The sequence below is a fragment of the Danio rerio genome, chromosome 4 (assembly GCF_049306965.1).
Source record: "Danio rerio strain Tuebingen ecotype United States chromosome 4, GRCz12tu, whole genome shotgun sequence".
Classification (NCBI taxonomy): domain Eukaryota; kingdom Metazoa; phylum Chordata; class Actinopteri; order Cypriniformes; family Danionidae; genus Danio; species Danio rerio.
In genome coordinates this window covers 67,458,346-67,480,157 of record NC_133179.1, presented here as the reverse complement: position 1 = coordinate 67,480,157, position 21,812 = coordinate 67,458,346, and the positions used below count along the sequence as shown (strand labels likewise).

The 21,812-nt window shown below is 38.6% G+C and overlaps 1 protein-coding gene, 1 long non-coding RNA gene and 6 other non-coding genes across 9 annotated transcripts; 2 read left to right on the top strand and 6 right to left on the bottom strand.

The window, feature by feature from the left end:
- Nucleotides 1–1,435: 1,435 nt before the first annotated feature.
- On the top strand, nucleotides 1,436–1,518 carry trnal-cag (transfer RNA leucine (anticodon CAG)). Its single transcript has one exon. It is a non-coding gene; the product is annotated as a tRNA-Leu (tRNA).
- A 1,076-nt stretch (nucleotides 1,519–2,594) lies between these two features.
- On the bottom strand, nucleotides 2,595–2,667 carry trnav-cac (transfer RNA valine (anticodon CAC)). Its single transcript has one exon. It is a non-coding gene; the product is annotated as a tRNA-Val (tRNA).
- A 104-nt stretch (nucleotides 2,668–2,771) lies between these two features.
- trnav-aac (transfer RNA valine (anticodon AAC)) lies at nucleotides 2,772–2,844 on the bottom strand. Its single transcript has one exon. It is a non-coding gene; the product is annotated as a tRNA-Val (tRNA).
- Nucleotides 2,845–4,175: 1,331 nt separating this feature from the next.
- trnal-cag (transfer RNA leucine (anticodon CAG)) lies at nucleotides 4,176–4,258 on the top strand. The gene has a single exon. It is a non-coding gene; the product is annotated as a tRNA-Leu (tRNA).
- A 1,074-nt stretch (nucleotides 4,259–5,332) lies between these two features.
- trnav-cac (transfer RNA valine (anticodon CAC)) lies at nucleotides 5,333–5,405 on the bottom strand. The gene has a single exon. It is a non-coding gene; the product is annotated as a tRNA-Val (tRNA).
- A 104-nt stretch (nucleotides 5,406–5,509) lies between these two features.
- On the bottom strand, nucleotides 5,510–5,582 carry trnav-aac (transfer RNA valine (anticodon AAC)). Its single transcript has one exon. It is a non-coding gene; the product is annotated as a tRNA-Val (tRNA).
- A 2,828-nt stretch (nucleotides 5,583–8,410) lies between these two features.
- LOC137491210 (uncharacterized) lies at nucleotides 8,411–19,431 on the bottom strand. Of its 2 annotated transcripts, none has more exons than XM_068220336.2 (3): nucleotides 19,402–19,431; nucleotides 18,916–19,060; nucleotides 8,411–11,291 (listed from the first exon to the last, which is right to left on the bottom strand). In XM_068220336.2, the coding sequence occupies exons 2-3, from the start codon at nucleotides 18,998–19,000 to the stop codon at nucleotides 10,159–10,161; spliced, it is 1,218 nt and encodes a 405-aa protein (XP_068076437.1). In that variant the 5' UTR covers nucleotides 19,001–19,060; nucleotides 19,402–19,431; the 3' UTR covers nucleotides 8,411–10,158. The 2 variants fall into 2 exon arrangements, with proteins under 2 accessions (XP_068076437.1, XP_073804767.1); XM_073948666.1 differs by having other exon boundaries at nucleotides 18,916–19,000.
- LOC141381907 (uncharacterized) lies at nucleotides 12,130–17,173 on the bottom strand. Its single transcript, XR_012402809.1, has 3 exons — nucleotides 14,671–17,173; nucleotides 14,527–14,620; nucleotides 12,130–13,145 (listed from the first exon to the last, which is right to left on the bottom strand). It is a non-coding gene; the product is annotated as an uncharacterized lncRNA (long non-coding RNA).
- Nucleotides 19,432–21,812: the final 2,381 nt, after the last annotated feature.

Here is a 21,812-nt window from a genome sequence, read left to right as displayed (position 1 = left end):
TGTGCCCTGTGGAATGTCAGAATTTTATTTGCCGGCCGGCAATTTTTTCGTCAAATCCTCGTACAGCGTCAAGTCATGACATTTGACAGATCCACGCCCTAGTATCATGGGTCATCCAGTGAGCAGAGAGCCATAAAACAAGGATAAAACAAGGCGTACGCGTTGGTCAATCGAGCGGACAAAGCCAACTCAGGGTGACAAGCTCCCTGCAGGTATTAGGGCCAATTTACAATCCGGGCCCGACACAGCTGTACAGGTCCTTGCGAAATGTCCCCTTTCGTCACATTTGAAGCACCTGAATTCTGGGCGTTCCTTCATCACATTTTCTGAGCTCATGCATAGTCGACAGGTTTTTACCTGATTGGTGTGCATGACTCTAAAGTGCTGTGGCGCTTCCGCCGTCTCGATTTTGGTACTGTATGGTAAGGAGACCATCTCCCCCGGAAATCTGTTTTTTACAAACCTTGTTCCATCTTCTATGTTTGTGCCAGGATACAATCTTCTTTTAATTTTAGATATGGGGAAAACTCCCCATCTCTCTAGCTTGCTTAAAATTTCTTCATTTGCTAGGTAAACAGGCAGATGCTTGAACGAAACAACACAGTCTCTGTTTTGTAACCTCCGTACTTCAGATTTCACTCCTTTAATTGTCAATCCATTGTCTATTAAAATTTCGGTGTCATCTTCAGTCTCCATTGTTACTTCATACTCCCTTTGTTTGTTTGGGTCTCACCGCCAGCATTCTTCCTTCTCCAATCAGCTCCGTGACTGCTTTAGTTATATCAAATCTTCTTGCATCTTTTACATTTTCTACTTCTACAGTTACTGTTGCTTCCTTTGTGCATACTCTTCTTTGTACATCTTGCTTATCCTTACCTTTCTCACCTCTTCGTTGGCCGGGCTCTTCATTTTATTTATCTCTTTGTCTGTTGTCAAGTCCATTTTCTTTACCTCTCCGTCTATTATCCAGCCCATTTTCTTTATCCTTTCTTGCAAGTCCCTCCATTTCCATGTCGTTGCCGGGGAATCTGTCCATGATTAAAAATAAAACACACTACATAACCACCCTTCAGTCAGCAAAATGCTGCTGTTAGGTGGTTTTTAAAGACAAAAAGAAAACAAACAAACAAAAACACTCAAGGTCAATAAACAAAAAGGTAGACAAACAAAATGGGAAGAGCCTTTCTCTCCTTACTGCTGCCAACTCACTTCCTGTTTGCTCTATAGCCCCCTCAGGGTGGTGTGGCCGTAAGCAATGACAGCTGTCAAGTGTTGGCTATTGAAACTAGGCGCAGCCCCAAGAGGCGAGCACAGATTAGCTGCCTGCAGCGCCAATGAGCTGGACAGCCGGAGCTGGGCAAGCTGTGAAGCACCAGATTCCATGTCACGGTACTGCGGTGTGGCTCCCAGGAGACAGCTCCTGCCAAGCTTGCATGTCAGGATGGCCGAGCGGTCTAAGGCGCTGCGTTCAGGTCGCAGTCTCCCCTGGAGGCGTGGGTTCGAATCCCACTTCTGACAAACCGAGCCTGCGGCAGTGCGCTCAGGCTGAATTCTTTAACTCTCTGCCCCCATGTCCGAATGATACAGTAGCACTGACAAAGTGCCGCATCACGCGGGCTTTAATGCAAGTGCACTGAAAGGGGATCAAAAAAATTGTCCTGGGATGGTGTTGCTTTTTAAGGTTTGCAGGGCATTTTTTTCGTCAAATCCTCGTACAACGTCAAGTCATGACATTTGACAGATCCATGCCCTTGTATCGTGGATCATCCAGTGAGCAGAGAGCCAATTGAGAATGTGCGTAAAAGCAAATCTGAATGTTTCCGCCCAGTTGCTAACAGGAGACCCTCCGCTTGTAAAGCCATCGTGATAACCACAGGAGCCTCCGGTTAGGGTGAGAGCACTGTCTTGTGGTGCCAGCGCAGAGAGACGGAAAGTCACTTTCCACAATGTTTTCATTCAATGTTCTACGCTGGTGGAATCACCTTCCCATTCCCACTCGGATTACGGATACACCGGTGTCCTTCAAACGACAGCTAACACCCATCTCTTCAGAGTACACCCGAACCCCGGTGAATATCCCTCTCTCTAAAGAAAACGAAACTCCTACTCCAGCACTAAATTCTCTGAGCACAAACAAATTACTTGGAATAAATAGCCCTTTTTCGTATGCATTGCCTCGTCTTGTTGAATACCTCCACTATTGTATGTCGCTTTGGACAAAAGTGTCCGCTAATTGTATGCTTCCGCCCAGTTTCGAACAGGAGACCTTTAGCGTGTAATGCAAACATGATAAACACTACACTACGGAAACCAATAGGCCAGTGCTGCTTCAAGTATTTATAGTCTTTTTTTATAGAGCTGTCTTGTACGGTCTGCACCGTGAAGGGCCAGCAAACGCACTGGCCACCTGCTCATGCACAACACAAAGCTAAAAGAAATCAGATTCTACGCAAGTTTGCGACACCGCGAGGGGCGGTAAACACTGAGCTGAATTCAAACTTTTAGCCTCACACCGCTCTGCTGAAAGAATGTTTTCAGTGAACGTCAGTACTCAACAGAAGCCTGATTTGACAATTGTCATAAAAGCCAGAGGTTGTTTCCGCCCAGTTTCGAACTGGGGACCTTTCGCGTGTGAGGCGAACGTGATAACCACTACACTACGGAAACCTTCAGGCAAATCGAGCTGATAACCCTTTTTGATTGGGTGCCTGTCGACGATCATTGCTGGTGCGGCAGTGGATGCTATTATTTTCTCGCCAAAAGAAGAGCACCGTTTCCACTCGGTCGCGAACCGAGGACCTTTCGCGTGTTAGGCGAACGTGATGACCACTACACTACAGAAACCCCACAAGTGCTTTCACCAGCGAAGTTAGGCCTGCAAGGATAAAACAAGGCGTACGCATTGGTCAATCGAGCGGACAAAGCCAACTCAGCGTGACAAGCTCCCTGCAGGTATTAGGGCCAATTTACAATCCGGGCCCGACACAGCTGTACAGGTCCTTGCGAAATGTCCCCTTTCGTCACATTTGAAGCACCTGAATTCTGGGCGTTCCTTCATCACATTTTCTGAGCTCATGCATAGTCGACAGGTTTTTACCTGATTGGTGTGCATGACTCTAAAGTGCTGTGGCGCTTCCGCCGTCTCGATTTTGGTACTGTATGGTAAGGAGACCATCTCTTCCGGAAATCTGTTTTTTACAAACCTTGTTCCATCTTCTATGTTTGTGCCAGGATACAATCTTCTTTTAATTTTAGATATGGGGAAAACTCCCCATCTCTCTAGCTTGCTTAAAATTTCTTCATTTGCTAGGTAAACAGGCAGATGCTTGAACGAAACAACATAGTCTCTGCTTTGTAACCTCCGTACTTCAGATTTCACTCCTTTAATTGTCAATCCATTGTCTATTAAAATTTCGGTGTCATCTTCAGTCTCCATTGTTACTTCATACTCCCTTTGTTTGTTTGGGTCTCACCGCCAGCATTCTTCCTTCTCCAATCAGCTCCGTGACTGCTTTAGTTATATCAAATCTTCTTGCATCTTTTACATTTTCTACTTCTACAGTTACTGTTGCTTCCTTTGTGCATACTCTTCTTTGTACCTCTTGCTTATCCTTACCTTTCTCACCTCTTCGTTGGCCGGGCTCTTCATTTTATTTATCTCTTTGTCTGTTGTCAAGTCCATTTTCTTTACCTCTCCGTCTATTATCCAGCCCATTTTCTTTATCCTTTCTTGCAAGTCCCTCCATTTCCATGTCGTTGCCGGGGAATCTGTCCATGATTAAAAATAAAACACACTACATAACCACCCTTCAGTCAGCAAAATGCTGCTGTTAGGTGGTTTTTAAAGACATAAAGAAAACAAACAAACAAAAACACTCAAGGTCAATAAACAAAAAGGTAGACAAACAAAATGGGGAGAGCCTTTCTCTCCTTACTGCTGCCAACTCACTTCCTGTTTGCTCTATAGCCCCCTCAGGGTGGTGTGGCCGTAAGCAATGACAGCTGTCAAGTGTTGGCTATTGAAACTAGGCGCAGCCCCAGGAGGCGAGCACAGATTAGCTGCCTGCAGCGCCAATGAGCTGGACAGCCGGAGCTGGGCAAGCTGTGAAGCACCAGATTCCATGTCACGGTACTGCGGTGTGGCTCCCAGGAGACAGCTCCTGCCAAGCTTGCATGTCAGGATGGCCGAGCGGTCTAAGGCGCTGCGTTCAGGTCGCAGTCTCCCCTGGAGGCGTGGGTTCGAATCCCACTTCTGACAAACCGAGCCTGCGGCAGTGCGCTCAGGCTGAATTCTTTAACTCTCTGCCCCCATGTCCGAATGATACAGTAACACTGACAAAGTGCCGCATCACGCGGGCTTTAATGCAAGTGCACTGAAAGGGGATCAAAAGAATTGTCCTGGGATGGTGTTGCTTTTTAAGGTTTGCAGGGCATTTTTTTCGTCAAATCCTCGTACAACGTCAAGTCATGACATTTGACAGATCCATGCCCTTGTATCGTGGATCATCCAGTGAGCAGAGAGCCAATTGAGAATGTGCGTAAAAGCAAATCTGAATGTTTCCGCCCAGTTGCTAACAGGAGACCCTCCGCTTGTAAAGCCATCGTGATAACCACAGGAGCCTCCGGTTAGGGTGAGAGCACTGTCTTGTGGTGCCAGCGCAGAGAGACGGAAAGTCACTTTCCACAATGTTTTCATTCAATGTTCTACGCTGGTGGAATCACCTTCCCATTCCCACTCGGATTACGGATACACCGGTGTCCTTCAAACGACAGCTAACACCCATCTCTTCAGAGTACACCCGAACCCCGGTGAATATCCCTCTCTCTAAAGAAAACGAAACTCCTACTCCAGCACTAAATTCTCTGAGCACAAACAAATTACTTGGAATAAATAGCCCTTTTTCGTATGCATTGCCTCGTCTTGTTGAATACCTCCACTATTGTATGTCGCTTTGGACAAAAGTGTCCGCTAATTGTATGCTTCCGCCCAGTTTCGAACAGGAGACCTTTAGCGTGTAATGCAAACATGATAAACACTACACTACGGAAACCAATAGGCCAGTGCTGCTTCAAGTATATAGTCTTTTTTTATAGAGCTGTCTTGTACGGTCTGCACCGTGAAGGGCCAGCAAACGCACTGGCCACCTGCTCATGCACAACACAAAGCTAAAAGAAATCAGATTCTACGCAAGTTTGCGACACCGCGAGGGGCGGTAAACACTGAGCTGAATTCAAACTTCTAGCCTCACACCGCTCTGCAGAAAGAATGTTTTCAGTGAACGTCAGTACTCAACAGAAGCCTGATTTGACAATTGTCATAAAAGCCAGAGGTTGTTTCCGCCCAGTTTCGAACTGGGGACCTTTCGCGTGTGAGGCGAACGTGATAACCACTACACTACGGAAACCTTCAGGCAAATCGAGCTGATAACCCTTTTTGATTGGGTGCCTGTCGACGATCATTGCTGGTGCGGCAGTGGATGCTATTATTTTCTCGCCAAAAGAAGAGCACTGTTTCCGCTTGGTTTCGAACCGAGGACCTTTCGCGTGTTAGGCGAACGTGATGACCACTACACTACAGAAACCTCACAAGTGCTTTCACCAGCGAAGTTAGGCCAGCAAGGATAAAACAAGGCGTACGCGTTGGTCAATCGAGCGGACAAAGCCAACTCAGCGTGACAAGCTCCCTGCAGGTATCAGGGCCAATTTACAATCCGGGCCCGACACAGCTGTACAGGTCCTTGCGAAATGTCCCCTTTCGTCACATTTGAAGCACCTGAATTCTGGGCGTTCCTTCATCACATTTTCTGAGCTCATGCATAGTCGACAGGTTTTTACCTGATTGGTGTGCATGACTCTAAAGTGCTGTGGCCCTTCCGCCGTCTTGATCACATGTTTTTGGATTTGTCAGGGAAACCAGAGCACCCAGAGGAAACCCACACGAACATGCAAACTCCACACAGAAACACCAACTGACCCAGCTTAGGCTCGAACTAGTGACCTTCTTGCTGTGAGGCGAACATGCTACCCACTGCACCACCATGCAGCCACCATACACATTTTTTCCTAAAATGTATATATTTTTTAAGTCTCAGCTCTGCAATTTAACTATTTTTGTGGCAAATATTTTTTTATTATCTTTCAAACAGTGGGCTGAAAAAAAAACTAATTTTAGAATAACAATTAAATTGCCGGCAATGTGGTGGCGCTGAGGGTAGAACGTTCGCCTCACAGTAAGAAATTTGTTGGTTCGAGCCTCAGCTAGGTCAGGTGGCATTTCTGTGTGGAGTTTGCATGTTCTCCCTGTGTTTGTGTGGGTGTCCTCTGGGTGCTCTGGTTTCCTCCACAAATCCAAAGACATGTGGTACAGGTAAATTGAGTAGGCTCAAATATATATATGTGTGTGTGTTTGGATGTTTCCCAGTGATGCATTGCAGCTGGAAGGGCATCTGTTGTGTAAAACATGGATGGTGCTGGATAAGCTCTTGGGTTATTCCATTGTAGCAACTCCAGACTAATAAAGGGACTAAGCTGAAAAGAAAATTAATGAATTTAGTCGGAATTTAAAGGTTTTTGCATCTGATTTCAATATTATTATTTTTTTGGAATTATAAGCTAAGCTTATTGTGCTGTAGGTTTTTGCTTCTACATTTTACCAACAGTAAACCGGAGCATTATTGAACAAAGAAACATACAAAAGAACCCTTCCTTTTCATTGATACAACCTTTATGCAAAAATCTCCAAAAATGAGGTCTCTACACTTTTGAGCGAACTCTGTTCATTTTCCTGGTGTGAAGCTGATGCTGTTAAATTGCTCCCTGTTCGCAAAGTACAGCTCTGCAATTGCAGCGAGCTGGGCCACTGCATTTTGAGAGACACCTTCTCTCTGGAACGCTCTGGTCATGGTTGCTCCACGTCTTGTCAGCTTTAAAAGCCTTTTGTAGCATGTATGACATCACAAACATTATTAGCTGAAAAACTATTTAAAACAATTAATACCTTTATGACCAAATAATTACAATGCAACCACCTATCGTAAGCCTAATGAGCACGTAAAATTATATAAGTATCAAATGCACATTTGTTTGTGTGTGTGTGTGTGAGTGAAAGACAGCATGTAGTAGTGTGTGTAAGAGAGAGAGCCAGTACATGTTTATGAGAAAGCATGTAGAAGTGTGTGTGTGAGAGGGAGGGCTTATCTTTGTGAGTGAGAGCATGTACATGTGTCTGTGAGATGTCGATGTGTTTGTGTTGGCAACATTGTATCATTTACAGTCATGCTAAAAAAGTATTTCTGAATTGAATTGAGATAGAATGTAGGTGTGTGTGAGAGAGAGCATGTACAAGAGTGAGTGTGTTAGTGAGAGTGTGTACAAGTGTGTGTGTGTGTGAGTGAGACTACACAGCAAATTCATTGGTGTTAAATTTCAAGTGTTGTGGTAATTCAGAGTAAAGTGTTAAAATTCTAGAGTTAGATAAAGGTAAAATAACCCTCTCGGCGTTAGAAGCTGATTTGCCTCCTTGTCACACAAAGTAACGTATCTACCTTTGTAGAAAACCCTTGTATTTGAGAAACTAATCAGAGTGTCTGAAATGTCGCCACACCCTCATTCACCTGGCCCTTAAATTAGTCAATTAGTTTAGTCCACTAGACAGAGGGAATGAACACAAATAAGTGAATTCAGACACCTGCTGTTGAACACCTGCTGGTAACAAGCACAATCACTGAAGGAATAAGAAATTGAAGGAAGAAATGAAACTACAGACACAGCCTCACACCAAACCAACTGAACTAAAACAGAGGATTTAACAACTCCATTAAATAATAGCATAAGCAGCTTCACTGATTACAGTTTGACTTCATTTCTGTAAGAATATTTGACAATGAACAGAGGTTTATATTTTTTTTTTATTAAAAATATTTCATTTGACCTCACCATCATGGAGATCAGAGGCTGCTTATTTGAGCTCTTGAAGCTTTACTCTTATATCCTAATGTTTCTCTGACTGCTATAACTGTGTTTCTAAAACTCATTAGCTATAGCAAGAAAGGTCAAGAGAAACTATACTGTTTATGCTTAATTATTATAGATTTAATTTCAGGTGTTTATTAAGTTGATTCATAAAGAGATTCAAATATAGTTGCATTAAAACTGCATGGGACAATACTACTGGTATTCTGCTGCTCTTCATAGAAAATTCAACAAACAATTAGGATGCAATTAATATTTACAGTGTCATGCACTAAACATTCAAGCTCCAGCTTGCTCTTTATGACACACAGGCATCAAGAATCAGGATATGAACCTCAACCGTGGTTGCTAAAAAAAAAAGCTGCATAGTACAAAGCTCCCAGCATGCATTGCAGCATGAATAAATTATGCAGCTTTATGTTCTTATAATCTCTTTTCCTTTATTTTGTGTTGTTTTTGGGAGGTGATATTTCAGTAGTGTTTATTTTTTTTTGTTTGTCACCATTATTGAGATTCAAAGACTAATTATTGATGTCTGTGTTTTTGAGTTCTGGCATAGATCAAACATTCTCATTGTAAATATTGTTTTTATTTTATTGGAGCTTCAGTGGTTTCATTTATGTATATTATTTATTTCTCACACATAACTAATATGATATTGAATTAGAAAACAAGCAGGAAAGGATGGCTATGTTTTCATTAATAATCTCTTCAGACTGACAATTTAACTTTCTTTCAGCTTTCCATGCTATATGTATAAATAGTGTAATTAACACTATCTATAGCAGCTAAAATAAAAGACATTTATAGTAAGAAGTTGAAGAGCCCGACTAAAGCAGACTCTGTCCTCCATCATGGTGACTTCAAATGAACAACAGAAATTTCATTAAGAGCTTTTGTTCACATGACAGAAATAAAGTCACAGGTCAGTAATAGATGAAGCTCCATGATAAGTTGTTTAATGTGTGAGTTTTTTTTAAAGATGTTGAAAAATAACATTTTTTATTGTGTAATTTGTTTTATTTTTATTGATTATGATTTTATTTAGAGTTTTTTTCTCAGCTGATTTCATCTTTGGTTTTGGCTTGTGTTTTTCTTTCCTTCAGTGATTCTGCTTGTTAACAGTTGTTCATCAACAATTCTCAATCCTCCTTTAATTAGACACATAATTGTCTCATTAACTTCATCACTGTCTGAGTGTTCAGCCCTCTGTAGTGAGGACACTAGTGAGGATTTTGCTCTGGAATTTAAGGCTTACGTGTGTTCGAATGAAAAATACAGACTATGGGATTTGTTTTTAACAGAAATATTCTGGAAACTGAATTTACGAATCTAAAATGTTGAAAACAGCAGATTACTGGCAACCACTGCTGCCAGTATTTTGACATACATTTAACAGATATTTTACACAATAAGAGTTTGTTAATTAACACTCTCTTGGTGTTGACAATGTTAACACTTTCAAAAGTGTTATTTTTAACACATAGTGGTTCCCATATAAACTCTGAGGGAGTGTTAATTTTAACTCCAAGGTAGTTAAATCTACTATCTAAAATTTGCTGTGCAGTGTGAATCCTCTTTTGTGTGATTCAGATGTGGTAACTGATTAAACCTCTTGTCACAGTGTGAACACTTGTACGGTCTCTCAAGTGTGAAACGTCCGGTGCAGTTTCAATTTTGTAATAAAAGTCTTCTCACACTTAAGCACATATACTTTTTCACACCAGTGTGGATCTTCATGTGTTCATTAAGGTTTGCTGATTGGTTGAAACTCTTCCCACACTGAGTGCATGTGATTGGTTTCTCTCCAGTGTGGGTCTTCATGTGTTTATTAAGGTCTGAGGAGTTGTTGAAACTCATCCCACACCGAAGCTGCGGTCACACTAGAGTTTGAGCATGCGAAATTCTATTGTATGGTGCTGCGATAAGGCGCGGGATTAAACAAGATGATTAGACATAAAAAGCGATTGGTCTATATTTTACATTTCTGTCCATAGAGGTCATGTTTTTATCTTTAATTGGTCTCACAGTCAAGTGATACAATTTCGCAGGTCAGAGTTCACCAAGCTTGAACTTTGCAACACAGTGAACTGCGAAACTTAACACACAAACTTGGTTTGTGGTCTGACGCATTCCCGTGCTTATGAAAGGAAATCCATGGGAAGAAAAGTCCAGTGTGACCGCGGCTTAAGTACAAGTGAATGGTTTCTCTCCAGTGTGGATCATCATGTGTCGATTAAAGTGTGATGATCGGCTGAAACTCTTCCCACATTGAGTGCATGTGAATGGTCTCTCTCCAGTGTGCATCTTCATGTGTTCATTAAGGTGTGATGATCGGCTGAAACTCTTCCCACACAGAGTGCATGTGAATGGTTTCTCTCCAGTGTGGATCCTCATGTGAATCTTAAGATCCCATTTTCTTCCAAAACTCTTCCCACACTGAGTGCAGGTGAATGGTTTCTCTCCAGTGTGGATCCTCATGTGTTTATTAGGGCGTGATGAGCAGTTAATAGTCTTTCCACACTGGGTGCAAGTAAAGGGTTTCTCTCTAGTGTGGATCTTCTTGTGATTATTAAGGTGTGATGATCGGCTGAAACGCTTCCCACATTGAGTGCATGTGAATGGTTTCTCTCCAGTGTGGATCCTCATGTGAATCTTAAGATCCCATTTTCTTCCAAAACTCTTCCCACACTGAGTGCATGTGAATGTGTTCTCTCCAGTGTGGATTGTCATGTGAGTCTTAAGATCTAAATTTCTTCCAAAACTCTTCCCACACTGAGTGCATGTGAATGGTTTCTTTCCGGAATGAATCTTCATGTGTTCATTAAGGTGTGATGATCGGCTGAAACCCTTCCCACACTGAGTGCATGTGAATGGTTTCTCTCCAGTGTAGATCCTCATGTGAATCTTAAGATCCCATTTTCTTCCAAAACTCTTCCCACACTGAGTGCATGTGAATGTGTTCTCTCCAGTGTGGATTGTCATGTGAGTCTTAAGATCTAAATTTCTTCCAAAACTCTTCCCACACTGAGTGCATGTGAATGGTTTCTTTCCGGAATGAATCTTCATGTGTTCATTAAGGTGTGATGATCGGCTGAAACCCTTCCCACACTGAGTGCATGTGAATGGTTTCTCTCCAGTGTGGATCCTCATGTGAATCTTAAGATCCCATTTTCTTCCAAAACTCTTTCCACACTGAGTGCATGTGAAACGATTCTTGTCTCTCCTTTTCAAAATGCCTTCAGTCTGTAAATGAGTTTTTTCCTCAATTTTGAAATGATGTTGATCCTCTTTCCTCCCCTTATTCTCTTTAATTAGGTCTGAAATAAATAAAACATGTTTTCATTAAGTCTTAAAACTCTCATCAAAAGCTGAAAAGTGAAAAGACACTGGAAACATTGGCTACACACACTGTAATTTTGATGCACATTAAATGTAAAATAAATCAGATCATATTTTGTTTGGTCCATTAACGTGTACACATTTAAGCAGATTCAACTCATCTTTATTTATCTAGTGCTTTTACAATGTAAATTGTGTCAAAGCCGCTTAACATAGAAGTTATAGTAAATTAAAAGTGTGTCGGTCCAGTTTTCAGAGTTTCTTACATAATTGATCATAAAAGCCATTTTGGTCATATTGATAAGACACAGATTTGAAAGCTGTAAATGGCTATTTTTATTTGTGTATATTCATAATTACAACAAAATGTTTTCCTAAAATTTGTAAAGCAGACAGGGAATACTTGTTCATTCTGTGCCTGACTGGTAAACACATCAGAAAAAAAGTTCTGGGGTAAAAGCTGAATATTTGTACAGCATCTGCATAAAGGCTGGAATGTGCACATTTCTCCTTGTGTGCTGTTGGGTCAGTTTCATCCATTCTGGGGGATTTTTAAGCTAAATTTGGCCAAAGCTTTCTCTGCGTTTCAGAAAACGAACTGATATTTAGGGGACATCTTATTTTAACATATTCTGGGAAAATGCTTTGAAAAAAAAAAAAAACTCAATATACTCTGGGAAAATTTTCTCCCTTTTCATTATATTCATGGCTGTTTTTTTCTCCATTGGCCTCTATTATATATATTTTTTTTATTGCAAAGCCATGACAGCATATAATCATGCATTTATAATAGTTGGTGTTTTCTGTGACGACAGTCAACATTGTTTAATTGGTCTCCATCCATAAGACGGCAAAAAGGAAATGGGTGAGAGAATAAAGGAGGAGGAGGAGAGTTGAAGAGGGCAGCATTATGTGGTGTGCGGAAGAAAGAGAAGTTGACTGAACTTTTGCAGTGCAGGAAACGAGAAGAGAAACTGTCGAGACGAGCAGTGTAAACTTAACGATTGGCCGTGAGAAACAAAACGCGATAGTACGTATTGAAGCAAACATAAAGTCCCTTTAAGTACTCTACAGTCTTTGATTCAGATTAAAGTGTAATTTAAAGATTAATTAGGTTATGTTATCTAGGAAAGTTGGAATAATTAGTTATTGTATAACTGGTTTGTTGTGTAGACAATCAATAAAATATACAGTAAATATTTCTTAAGAAAGCTAATAACACTGACTTAATTTTTTTTGTTTTTATTAAAACTGCTTTTATTCAAGAAATAAACCATAAGAAATAAGACTTATTATGACTCCAGAAGAATTATTTGTGTTTTATAGGAAATATTGTGAAAATCTCCTTGGTTTAATTTAGATCACTTAGGAAACACCATTTTAAATTAATGGGAGGGGGAAAAAATGGATTTCAACTGCATCTGTTAAAGTTTACAGGTGTAAAAATGTGCCTTGATGTACTGTAATGTTTAAAATGTGTAATCCTACAATACAAAGTTACTTGTCAAATAAATGAACATGGAAGATTATTTCGAGTTTAAGTTATTTAATTAGCTTATTAATGAAGACAGGGCAGCACAGTGGCGTGGTGGGTAGCACAATCGCCTCACAGCAAGAAGGTCTCTGGTTCAAGCCCTGGCTGGGTCCGTTGGCATTTCTGTGTGGAGTTTACATGTTCTCCCCGTGTTGGCGTAGGTTTTCCCCGGGGTGCTCCGGTTTCCCCCACATAAAACATATGCTGGATAAGTTAGTGGTTCGTTCTGCTGTAGTGACCCCAGATTAATAAAGGGACTAAGCCGAAAAGAAAATGAATAAATGAATATTTATGAAGACTGCAGAGTGATGCATAAAAATGAAATAGCCCCCATGCTAATGCTAACTTCAAAGTGCAGGCTGCATCTAAGAAAGAGACGGGTCCGGCAAATAACAAAAGTGCGGTCCTTCAAACTATTGATGCACCAAAAGATGATTTGATTGCTAAAATTGAAGGCCGTTGCACAGTCAAATGAACTTTGCAATCAAATTGACCAGCTTCAGACAGAGTTACTCCGACTCTGGCTTTGCTAAAAGACCGAAGCAAGGATCTTGAGGAAAGGTCTCACTGCTCAAATCTCCACATTACGGGAGTTAAAGAAGGACGGGAGCATTGCAGACGTGTAACGGAATTTGTAGCTGGCGTCCTAAAAAATACCCTGAACCCCGAGAAGACTCCACTTTTGGACCAGGCACACTGCACTCTACGCAGCAAACCAGTGGACGACAAGGAACCGCTACTCTTCGGTTAACTTTTAAATTACCACTATAACAGATGTTCGTTGTTGTTATTTCTAGTTCTCAAGTATATTTTGTCAATAATAGGGTAGTTTTGTTTTTGTTTCAATATTGTGTTGTTTCGTGTTTATAGGTGTATGTGCGATCACCCCTTTTTTTCTTTCCTCTCTCCCCCACACATCCCCCTACATACAAAACCCACAGATACCTTTCGGATGCTTCTGATAAATGTTTTCGACAGCCCTCCATAAAATAGGTGGAGTAAAGACAAACTTTACCAGTTGGAATGTGCGGGGGCTAAATCACAAAGTGAAACGAAATAAGGTGTTCGCATATCTTAATAAGTTAAAATCTGATATTGTATATTTACAGGAGACACATCTGTTGAAAAAAAAAACTATCCTAAACCTAATAGAGGAGGCTATACACAAATATATTATTCAAACTTCAATAGCACTACTATTACTGTACAGTTTGTTATGGAGTCAAATGTGTTGGATAAAAATGGCAGATACATAATAATCCAAGGTAAATTTTTTAACATGTCTGTGGTCCTGGTTGATGTTTATGTTCCTAATTGGGACAATGTACTATTTTTCAGTGATTTATTTTCAATTTTGTCTAGTCTCGACACACACAATTTAATTTTAGGAGGCGATTTAAATTGTGTTTTGCATCCAATTTTAGACCGCTCTAGCTCTTCGAGTAATACATCAAGTCAGTCAGCACAATGTGTCAACTCGTTCCTTCAGGCATATGGTGTAAGTGACCCCTGGAGACTTAAATATCCACCTTCCAAGCAATTTTCCTTCTATTCACCTGCGCATCAAATCTATTCCAGGATTGACCATTTTCTCCTGGACAAGCAGTTACTTCCCTTAATGTCAGAAGAAGAGTAAGGTAGTATTGTTTTTTCAGACCATTATCCAGTCTCACAACAGCTATGTTTTCAAGGCAATGTTATCTCCCAACATACTCAATACTCTTGGCAGTCGACGATTTTGTAAAATTTATTGATGCTCAAATTGATTTCTTCCTTGAGACAAATAAATCCCCAGAGATAGGTTGTAGCATCCTATGGGATACTCTGAAATGAGGACAGATTATTTCATATCAAGCTAGTGCTAGTAAAAAAAGTCAAAACGGCTTACAGATATGAATAATATTAATACAATTGATCAGCTACACTCAACATCACCTTCCGAAGAGCTCAATAAGAAAAGACTTCTTTTGCAAGCGGAATATTTATTTATTTATTTTATTTATTTATACAGGGACAATGTACAACATGACATGCTGTGCCCGAGTTAGCTATAAAGCTAATTTACATCTGTAGTCCCTGGGCAGGAAGTAACAAATTTAACAGTAACAACCAATACAATATACACTTACAATACAATACATCATTGTCAATAAAATCAATATCAAATCAGTGATTGCATATTTGATTTTGTTTGAGCCAAATTTTAAGAACAGTTTTAAAATGCATAAAAGTGCTACTCTCTCTGATATACACTGGTATTTTATTCCATTTTTCTGCTGCTTTAACTGAAAAAAACTGATTGTCCAATAGCAGTTCTCTTAAGTTTAACTGAACAATCACCTCTAACAGATGACCTAGTCTGTCTTATATTGTCCTTGCCGACAATCACACATTGTTTGAGGGGTGGTGGTGCAAGATCATGAAATATTTTATAAATAAACACGCATCAGCATAAAATAAGAAACTGTCGAATGTTAATAATATGACTCCCTGACAAGTAAAAATGCAGAGGATCACCACATAAGATCACGCCAGATTCATTATGAACATGGTGAACGAGCTGGCAGGTTATTGTGTTACCAACTGACACAATACTCAGCAGCTGGTTTTATAGCAGCAGTTAGTAAGGATGATGCAGTATTATTACTGATAAACAGGGATTTAATGGTTAATTTAAAAACTTCTATAAAACTCTTTGCAGCTCTGAGGTAAACAAAATTGAGCGTATTCAAAGCTTTTTTTAATTATTTAGAATCACCGTCCCTCTGTGATTCAGATAAGTTGGCATTAGAAAGAAATATAACACCTTCTGAAATAGAAAGTGCAATCACAAAATTGAAAACCGGAAAAGCACCAGGCCCTGATGGCTTCCTGGACGAGTTTTATAAGAAGTTTACTGCCAAGCTAACACCCCTGTTGTGCAAGGTATTAGGATTAAGGATGCACTTAAATGTGAATCTTATCTTCCGATCAGCTTACTCTGCTGTGATTATAAGATCCTGGCTAAAGTGCTGGCAATCAGAGTGGAGTCAGTCATGAGAAAGAGAATTTACCCAGATCAACCATCCATTCGAATAAATAACATTATTTCTAAATGCTTTTCACTCTCTAGGGGAACGAGACAGGGCTGCCCTCTGTCCCCTCTGCTCTGACATTGCCATCAAACCTCTTGCAACTGTATTAAGGAACTCAGATGGCATGCGAGGAATTTTCAGAGGGACACGAACATAATCTCCTGCTATAAGTGGATGATCGTTTTCTTTTTCTGTCAAATCCAGATACATATATTCCAAAAGCTCTTACAATAATTTCAGAATTTGAAAATCTTTCTTGATACAAAGTCAATCTAGCAAAGAGTCTCCTTTTCCCTTTCAATGATAGAGCACAGCAAATGTCCACCCAAACCTTTCCATTTTCAGTAAGTCCTGATAAATTTGTATATCTGGGTGTGAGTGTGACACGTAAATATAAGGATTTGTTTAATAATAATTTTTAAATTACGTTAGACAAAGTAAAACGAGACATGACGCACAGGTCAAGCTTTTCTTTATCTTTGGAAGATCAATTCCATTAAACTGATAATACTACCAAGATTTCTGTTTCTATTTCAGACCGTGCCTGTTTGTATTGCCAAGATTATATATTTCAGCAGTCCAATTCTGGTTTAGGAAGGGAGTTAACTGTGTTAAAGACCTGTTTAAAGATGGCATATTTATCTCATTTAACAGTTGAGAACAGACATTGAGATTCCCCAGTCTAATTTTTTAGTTACCCTCAGGTCCATAGTTTCATTAAAAAACACTTCTCTCCTTCACTGAACCAACCAGAAGCATGCAGGATAGATGAATTGGTAAATATGGACCCATATCAAAGATGTATGATGCCCATGTTATATGAAGTGATCCAAAGAACTGCCTCCCCTTCCCTAAACCATATAAATCAGAAATGGGAAGACGAACTGGGACTAGAAATATTAGATACAGCCTGGCAATATGCCATAGAACTGGTACGCTCATCTTCTGTATGTGATTCAGATTCATCCTGTCCCAGATGTGGTTTGGAACCAGAAGATCTGAGTCATATGTTCTGGGGATGCCCTAAATTACATAGATTTTGGACCAATATTTTTAAATAATTTTCATCTAAATGTGATAAAGATATGGATCCTAATCATTTGACCTCAAATTTTGGTACAGTGCCAGAAGAAATGTACCTGTTAGCTAATCACATAGAAATCATGTGAAATGTAAATTAAATTTAATTACAAAACTAACCCTAACAAGCAAACAAGTGAAAACGAGAAGTGAAAAAAAAAAAAAAAAAAAATCGCACGTCTCCCTCCCGGTCCTCAAATAAGTTGCGCACCTTTCTCACCCCCGGATCCCTCCTCGCTCTTCAGACACGTCACACACTGTCTGCATTAGTTTCAAAAACACAGATTTCTTAACAATTTAAAACGGCATCTTTGGATATCTTTTTTTTGCTGAAGATACTGTTGTCCTGAAAAACTTAAAACAAAACGTAAAAAAAACAACTTGCATATACCGTAGGAAAGGTACAGCAGAACATTTTGGCAGTTTTAAAACCTCAACTTTTTTCAAACCGCGGTATACCTTGTAAACTGTTATCATCACATGCATAAGCAGCAGAACACTGTTTTTAGGATCTAAAAATTCCTTTTTTTTAAGTCTCAAGCATAAAGGATTCGAATGTCGCCGCCTGTTGATACGTGAAGAATATGGTCAATACTGAAGAACTTTACACTCAGATGTTTGCATTTCATTAGCATGCTGTAATCCATTTCTTAAGCAGAAAAAGTCATTTTTAGACTAGTTTGTTAGCCAGTTGTAGTCAGCGCAATGCTAAACGTTTTTGTTCCACTATACTTTGTTGATTTTGTTTCACGTCGTCCCACAGCAACATCATATAGTTTAGAATACTGTACAATGTTTTATAACAATTTATTATTTTAATATCCATTTCATTCAGCAAGTTTAAAATTGGAGGCATCCACATTTTTTGACATACTTTAAACCAGGGTTTCTGCAGGTTAAATTTAAGACTTTTTAAGATATTTTTAAGACCATTATGACTGAAATTTTAGACTCACAAAGGGCTAAAGGCTAAGGAATTTTTCAAATGGCTAAGATGGAAAAGATTGTATTATCATATTTTAATTCATTTAATTATACAATAATAAATATTTTTTTAAAAATTGTATTTTAGATATTTTTTAGCAAAAGATTTTAAATTGTGTGTAGCAACAAGTAAGCTTTACTTGTATCCATACACTTTTTTCCCAAATAAACTTTCTTTAAAAAAAATAAATAAATGAACAAATGCTTTAAACGTTTTAAAACCTATAATAAACAAAATCTATGCACAACAATCTGTCTAGGTCGATGTCCTCAGCAGTAATGGAGCACGTTTAAACAAATGTTATTGTAAGTAAATATTTAAACCATTATGATGAATAGAGTTAAAATGACCTTTTTGAATGAAAAGTTTTATTGGGATGGGTTGTTGGTGATTGTAGATTGAAAATTTAGATTTTGGAATTTAAGGCACCGCAGAAACCCTGTTTAAAAGCAATAGCCCTGGTAATTAGCTATTATAATAATGATGTAATTCTAACTCAGATACTATCTGTGAGAACTCGTAACAACTACTAGAAACAAGTTTAAACCCATAAAGCAGATAGCAGATATCTTAGCAGATATAATAGCAGATATCTTCTATGAGAATACTGTAGGTCAAATATCGTCAGCTTATTTGAACTTTAATTTATTTGTTTTTGTTTATTGTATATAGCGCCAGTGCTTAAGGACGCTTTACCAACAGCAGGAGAACAAGAAAATCAATAACCTTAAAAAGGTAGAGAAAATGGGAGACTAATAATACATTAAAAGAATGACAAAAGACACGAGAGCAAGTGACAAAAGAAACTCATTCCTGTCTTTCAATGACTGCTTTTGTGCGTTTAGGAGAACTAGGCAGCACACTCAGGGCTGCAAGATGGATTTAATTTAGTATTCTTATTATTAAAATATATCTGAATGAAAACTAACTTGTTTGTTCCTGCGGATCTTCCTGTTTGACTGTGAATGACTCTTCAATCTTCACATCTTCACTCTCCTCTTTAATAAACTCCATCTTTATAACAGTGTGGAGATCAGTCACTTCAGCAGGAGTTTTTCTCTCTGTGTTTGGACACTTAATCCAGTTCAAAATGAACAAAACAATGAACAGAAACAAAATAATTTCTCTTCAACACTTGCTTCAATGGTTTCTTTATTTGAGAGTAATTAACAAAAAGAAATCAGGTGAAACATTTAATTAAAACACTTATTATACACTTTTCTGTTGTTTTATTCAAACAACAGCCTTCAGTTACTGAGAATAAAATAGTACTACTAAAATACTAAAATAGTTGTATAAAGGGTTAAAATAATATTTCCAACAGCAGGAACATAATATAGCATCGTATAAAAAACTTAAAACTTTAGAACTTTAACTTTAAATCAGTTTATATCTGTAAACGTTTTAAAACAAACCTTTCTCCAGTTGAATCACAGCGACGAAGCAGCGCTGCCTGATGACGTCACACGCCACGGCAAAATAAAAGTCTTTTTTGTTTAACTTTTTTGCCACTATCTGTTGCAGTCATGACTTATTGATACATTTCTCCCATGGTTTTCACTTTACACTTTGTCTGCTCTCTCTCTCACAAACCTTAAATCTAAACATTTTCTTAACTTTTTTTTAATCCACTTTATAATGACTTGTATGTCTACAACACTTTCTATTAATATCTGAGTCCAAATCTCATCCTCATAATTATGACCTCTTCTATTTCTACAACTTCATAGGCCTATTTAGGGTTTCTTTTTTCACATGAATTGTTGTCTCTTATTATCTGTGTTCCACGTTTCCTGCCATTCTTTAGCAATATCTGTAGTAATATTTAATTTACCTTTACTTACATAAGCATTAAAGGGGTAGTTCACATAAAAATTACAATTCTGTCATTTACTCATCCTCTACTAATTTCAAAACTGTTTCTGCTGAATGCAAATAAAGAGAATACAGGGGCAAAAAACAGCCACTGTATGGTTCAACAGTTCCTGTGGACTTGGGGGAAACCAGAGCACCTGGAGAAAAATCATGCGAACATGGGGGAACACACAAACAAAAATGTCAACTGACCCAGCTGAGGCTCAAACCAACGACCTTCTTACTGTGAGGCGATCAGTGCTACCTACTGCACCACTGTGATGCCTCACATGTATAATTATTTGAGGTATTAAACTGGTATTGGTGAAGAACTTCGCTTACAAATAGTTGTTATTTTTTAAAATGTGTGAAAAAGCACCATTCAGATGTAGCGACTGTATTGATCTGGGCAATCAAGCATGTATTGTTATAGACTCTATGCTTATTTGTCTTAAGAGATGTTAGGCAGGTCCTGTTCATGTAATATGTTCATGTAATAGTCTATCAAGTTGGTATTGGCATGAACAGCTATACCTGTCAACGGGTTTCTTATATGTTAAACAGTCCTATTCAGTTAATGATCAGGCAGCTATTAATAAAGATGACCGCACACAATGATGATCCATTTATTTAAATGAATGTGACGCAGATATTTAAAATTCATTGTTGCAAACAAGTTCCAGGAGTAAGTGCAGTTGTTGTTGTATGTGATGTTCACCACTGTAATTACACCATAGTGAAAAAAGAAGTCTGAGAAATGCTGTAGTTGGTGTAGGTGGAGCAGGTTAATCACGTTAAAAGTTATGCATTGTGTAGATATGAAAGTTAACTCTTGTCGTTGAATTATTCTGTATAAACTGCCTATACAATAAATTTACTAGTGATGTAATTATTTTCTAATTATAAATATTTAGATGCATCACAGTATGTGATCGCTTTACTGTGTTAAAAGGAAAAGGTTTTGTCAGAGTATCTTATATATGCTTCTGTGAATGTCTATGCATATTTGTGTGTACAAACACAAGTAATAAATAGAGAGAAAAACATATTTAATACATACCAGGTGAATAAGAGGATTTCGGGAAAGCTGAGCTGCTTACACATGTTCTGTTCAACTAAAAAAAAAGGAAATAAAACAAAATTGGCACAGAAACAAGTTACATTTTGATAGTTACAATTTATAAACATAAAGTGGATTGAGTTTTCAATGCTCATTTGCATCTTTACACAAAGACTTCAGCCAAGCAACTCTGAGAAACTTCTACAAAAACAACACATAACTCTTGCATTACCTTTTAACCAGGCTTGGGAAAAAAAAATTAAAATGTGTTTCAAATCAAAATACCTCAACATACCTGTATCAACATTAACTACAAAATGCAGCAGCCACAATAAAAAAAAAGCTTCAATTAATAGTCCTATAAAACAACAGCAACAAAACAAATGAAGATGGCTAAAGTCAACTTATTTTCCCAATACAACATTATTTCTCTGTAAAAACTGGTTTGTAAAGCAACTGAACCTCTCATCCTCCACAGTAATGTGTCTCCCAGACCCAGACGTCGGCTCTGCATCAGTTAACCACCAGAGGCCGACAAAGCACTTCATAAGCACTTTATCTCTCGTTCCCATAAAAAGAATCCGGCAACAAATTTGGTTTAGAATAAGTTTTCACGTGCATAATAAATTAAACAAACGCGACATACATGTTTATTGCGTCGGTCGGTCCAGCTTTAAATAGCCTTCATTTAATGCATTAAAACTGACCCAAATGCATACTGTAGCTGTCAACGTAAAGGGTTTTATTTTTACATACAATAAAAAGGGTTTACATACAATATATGATTTCAATTCATTATAATATAATTTTATTTTTAATAATGAAAACTTTTTTTCCCTCGGTGTAAACTGCTGTTTGCTTTTTTTATTGTGGCTTTTTCTAAAACATTTTTTCCCAGTGCAAGTTAAAATC

What these genes read in the sequence shown, in the direction of transcription:
- LOC137491210 (XM_068220336.2), bottom strand. Translation starts at nt 19,000, where the DNA reads ATGGAGTTTATTAAAGAGGAGAGTGAAGATGTGAAGATTGAAGAGTCA. An exon ending in AGATCCGCAGGAACAAACAA is followed by an intron (nt 11,292 to 18,915) that starts GTTAGTTTTCAT and finishes TATTTATTTCAG; the next exon opens with ACCTAATTAAAGAGAATAAG.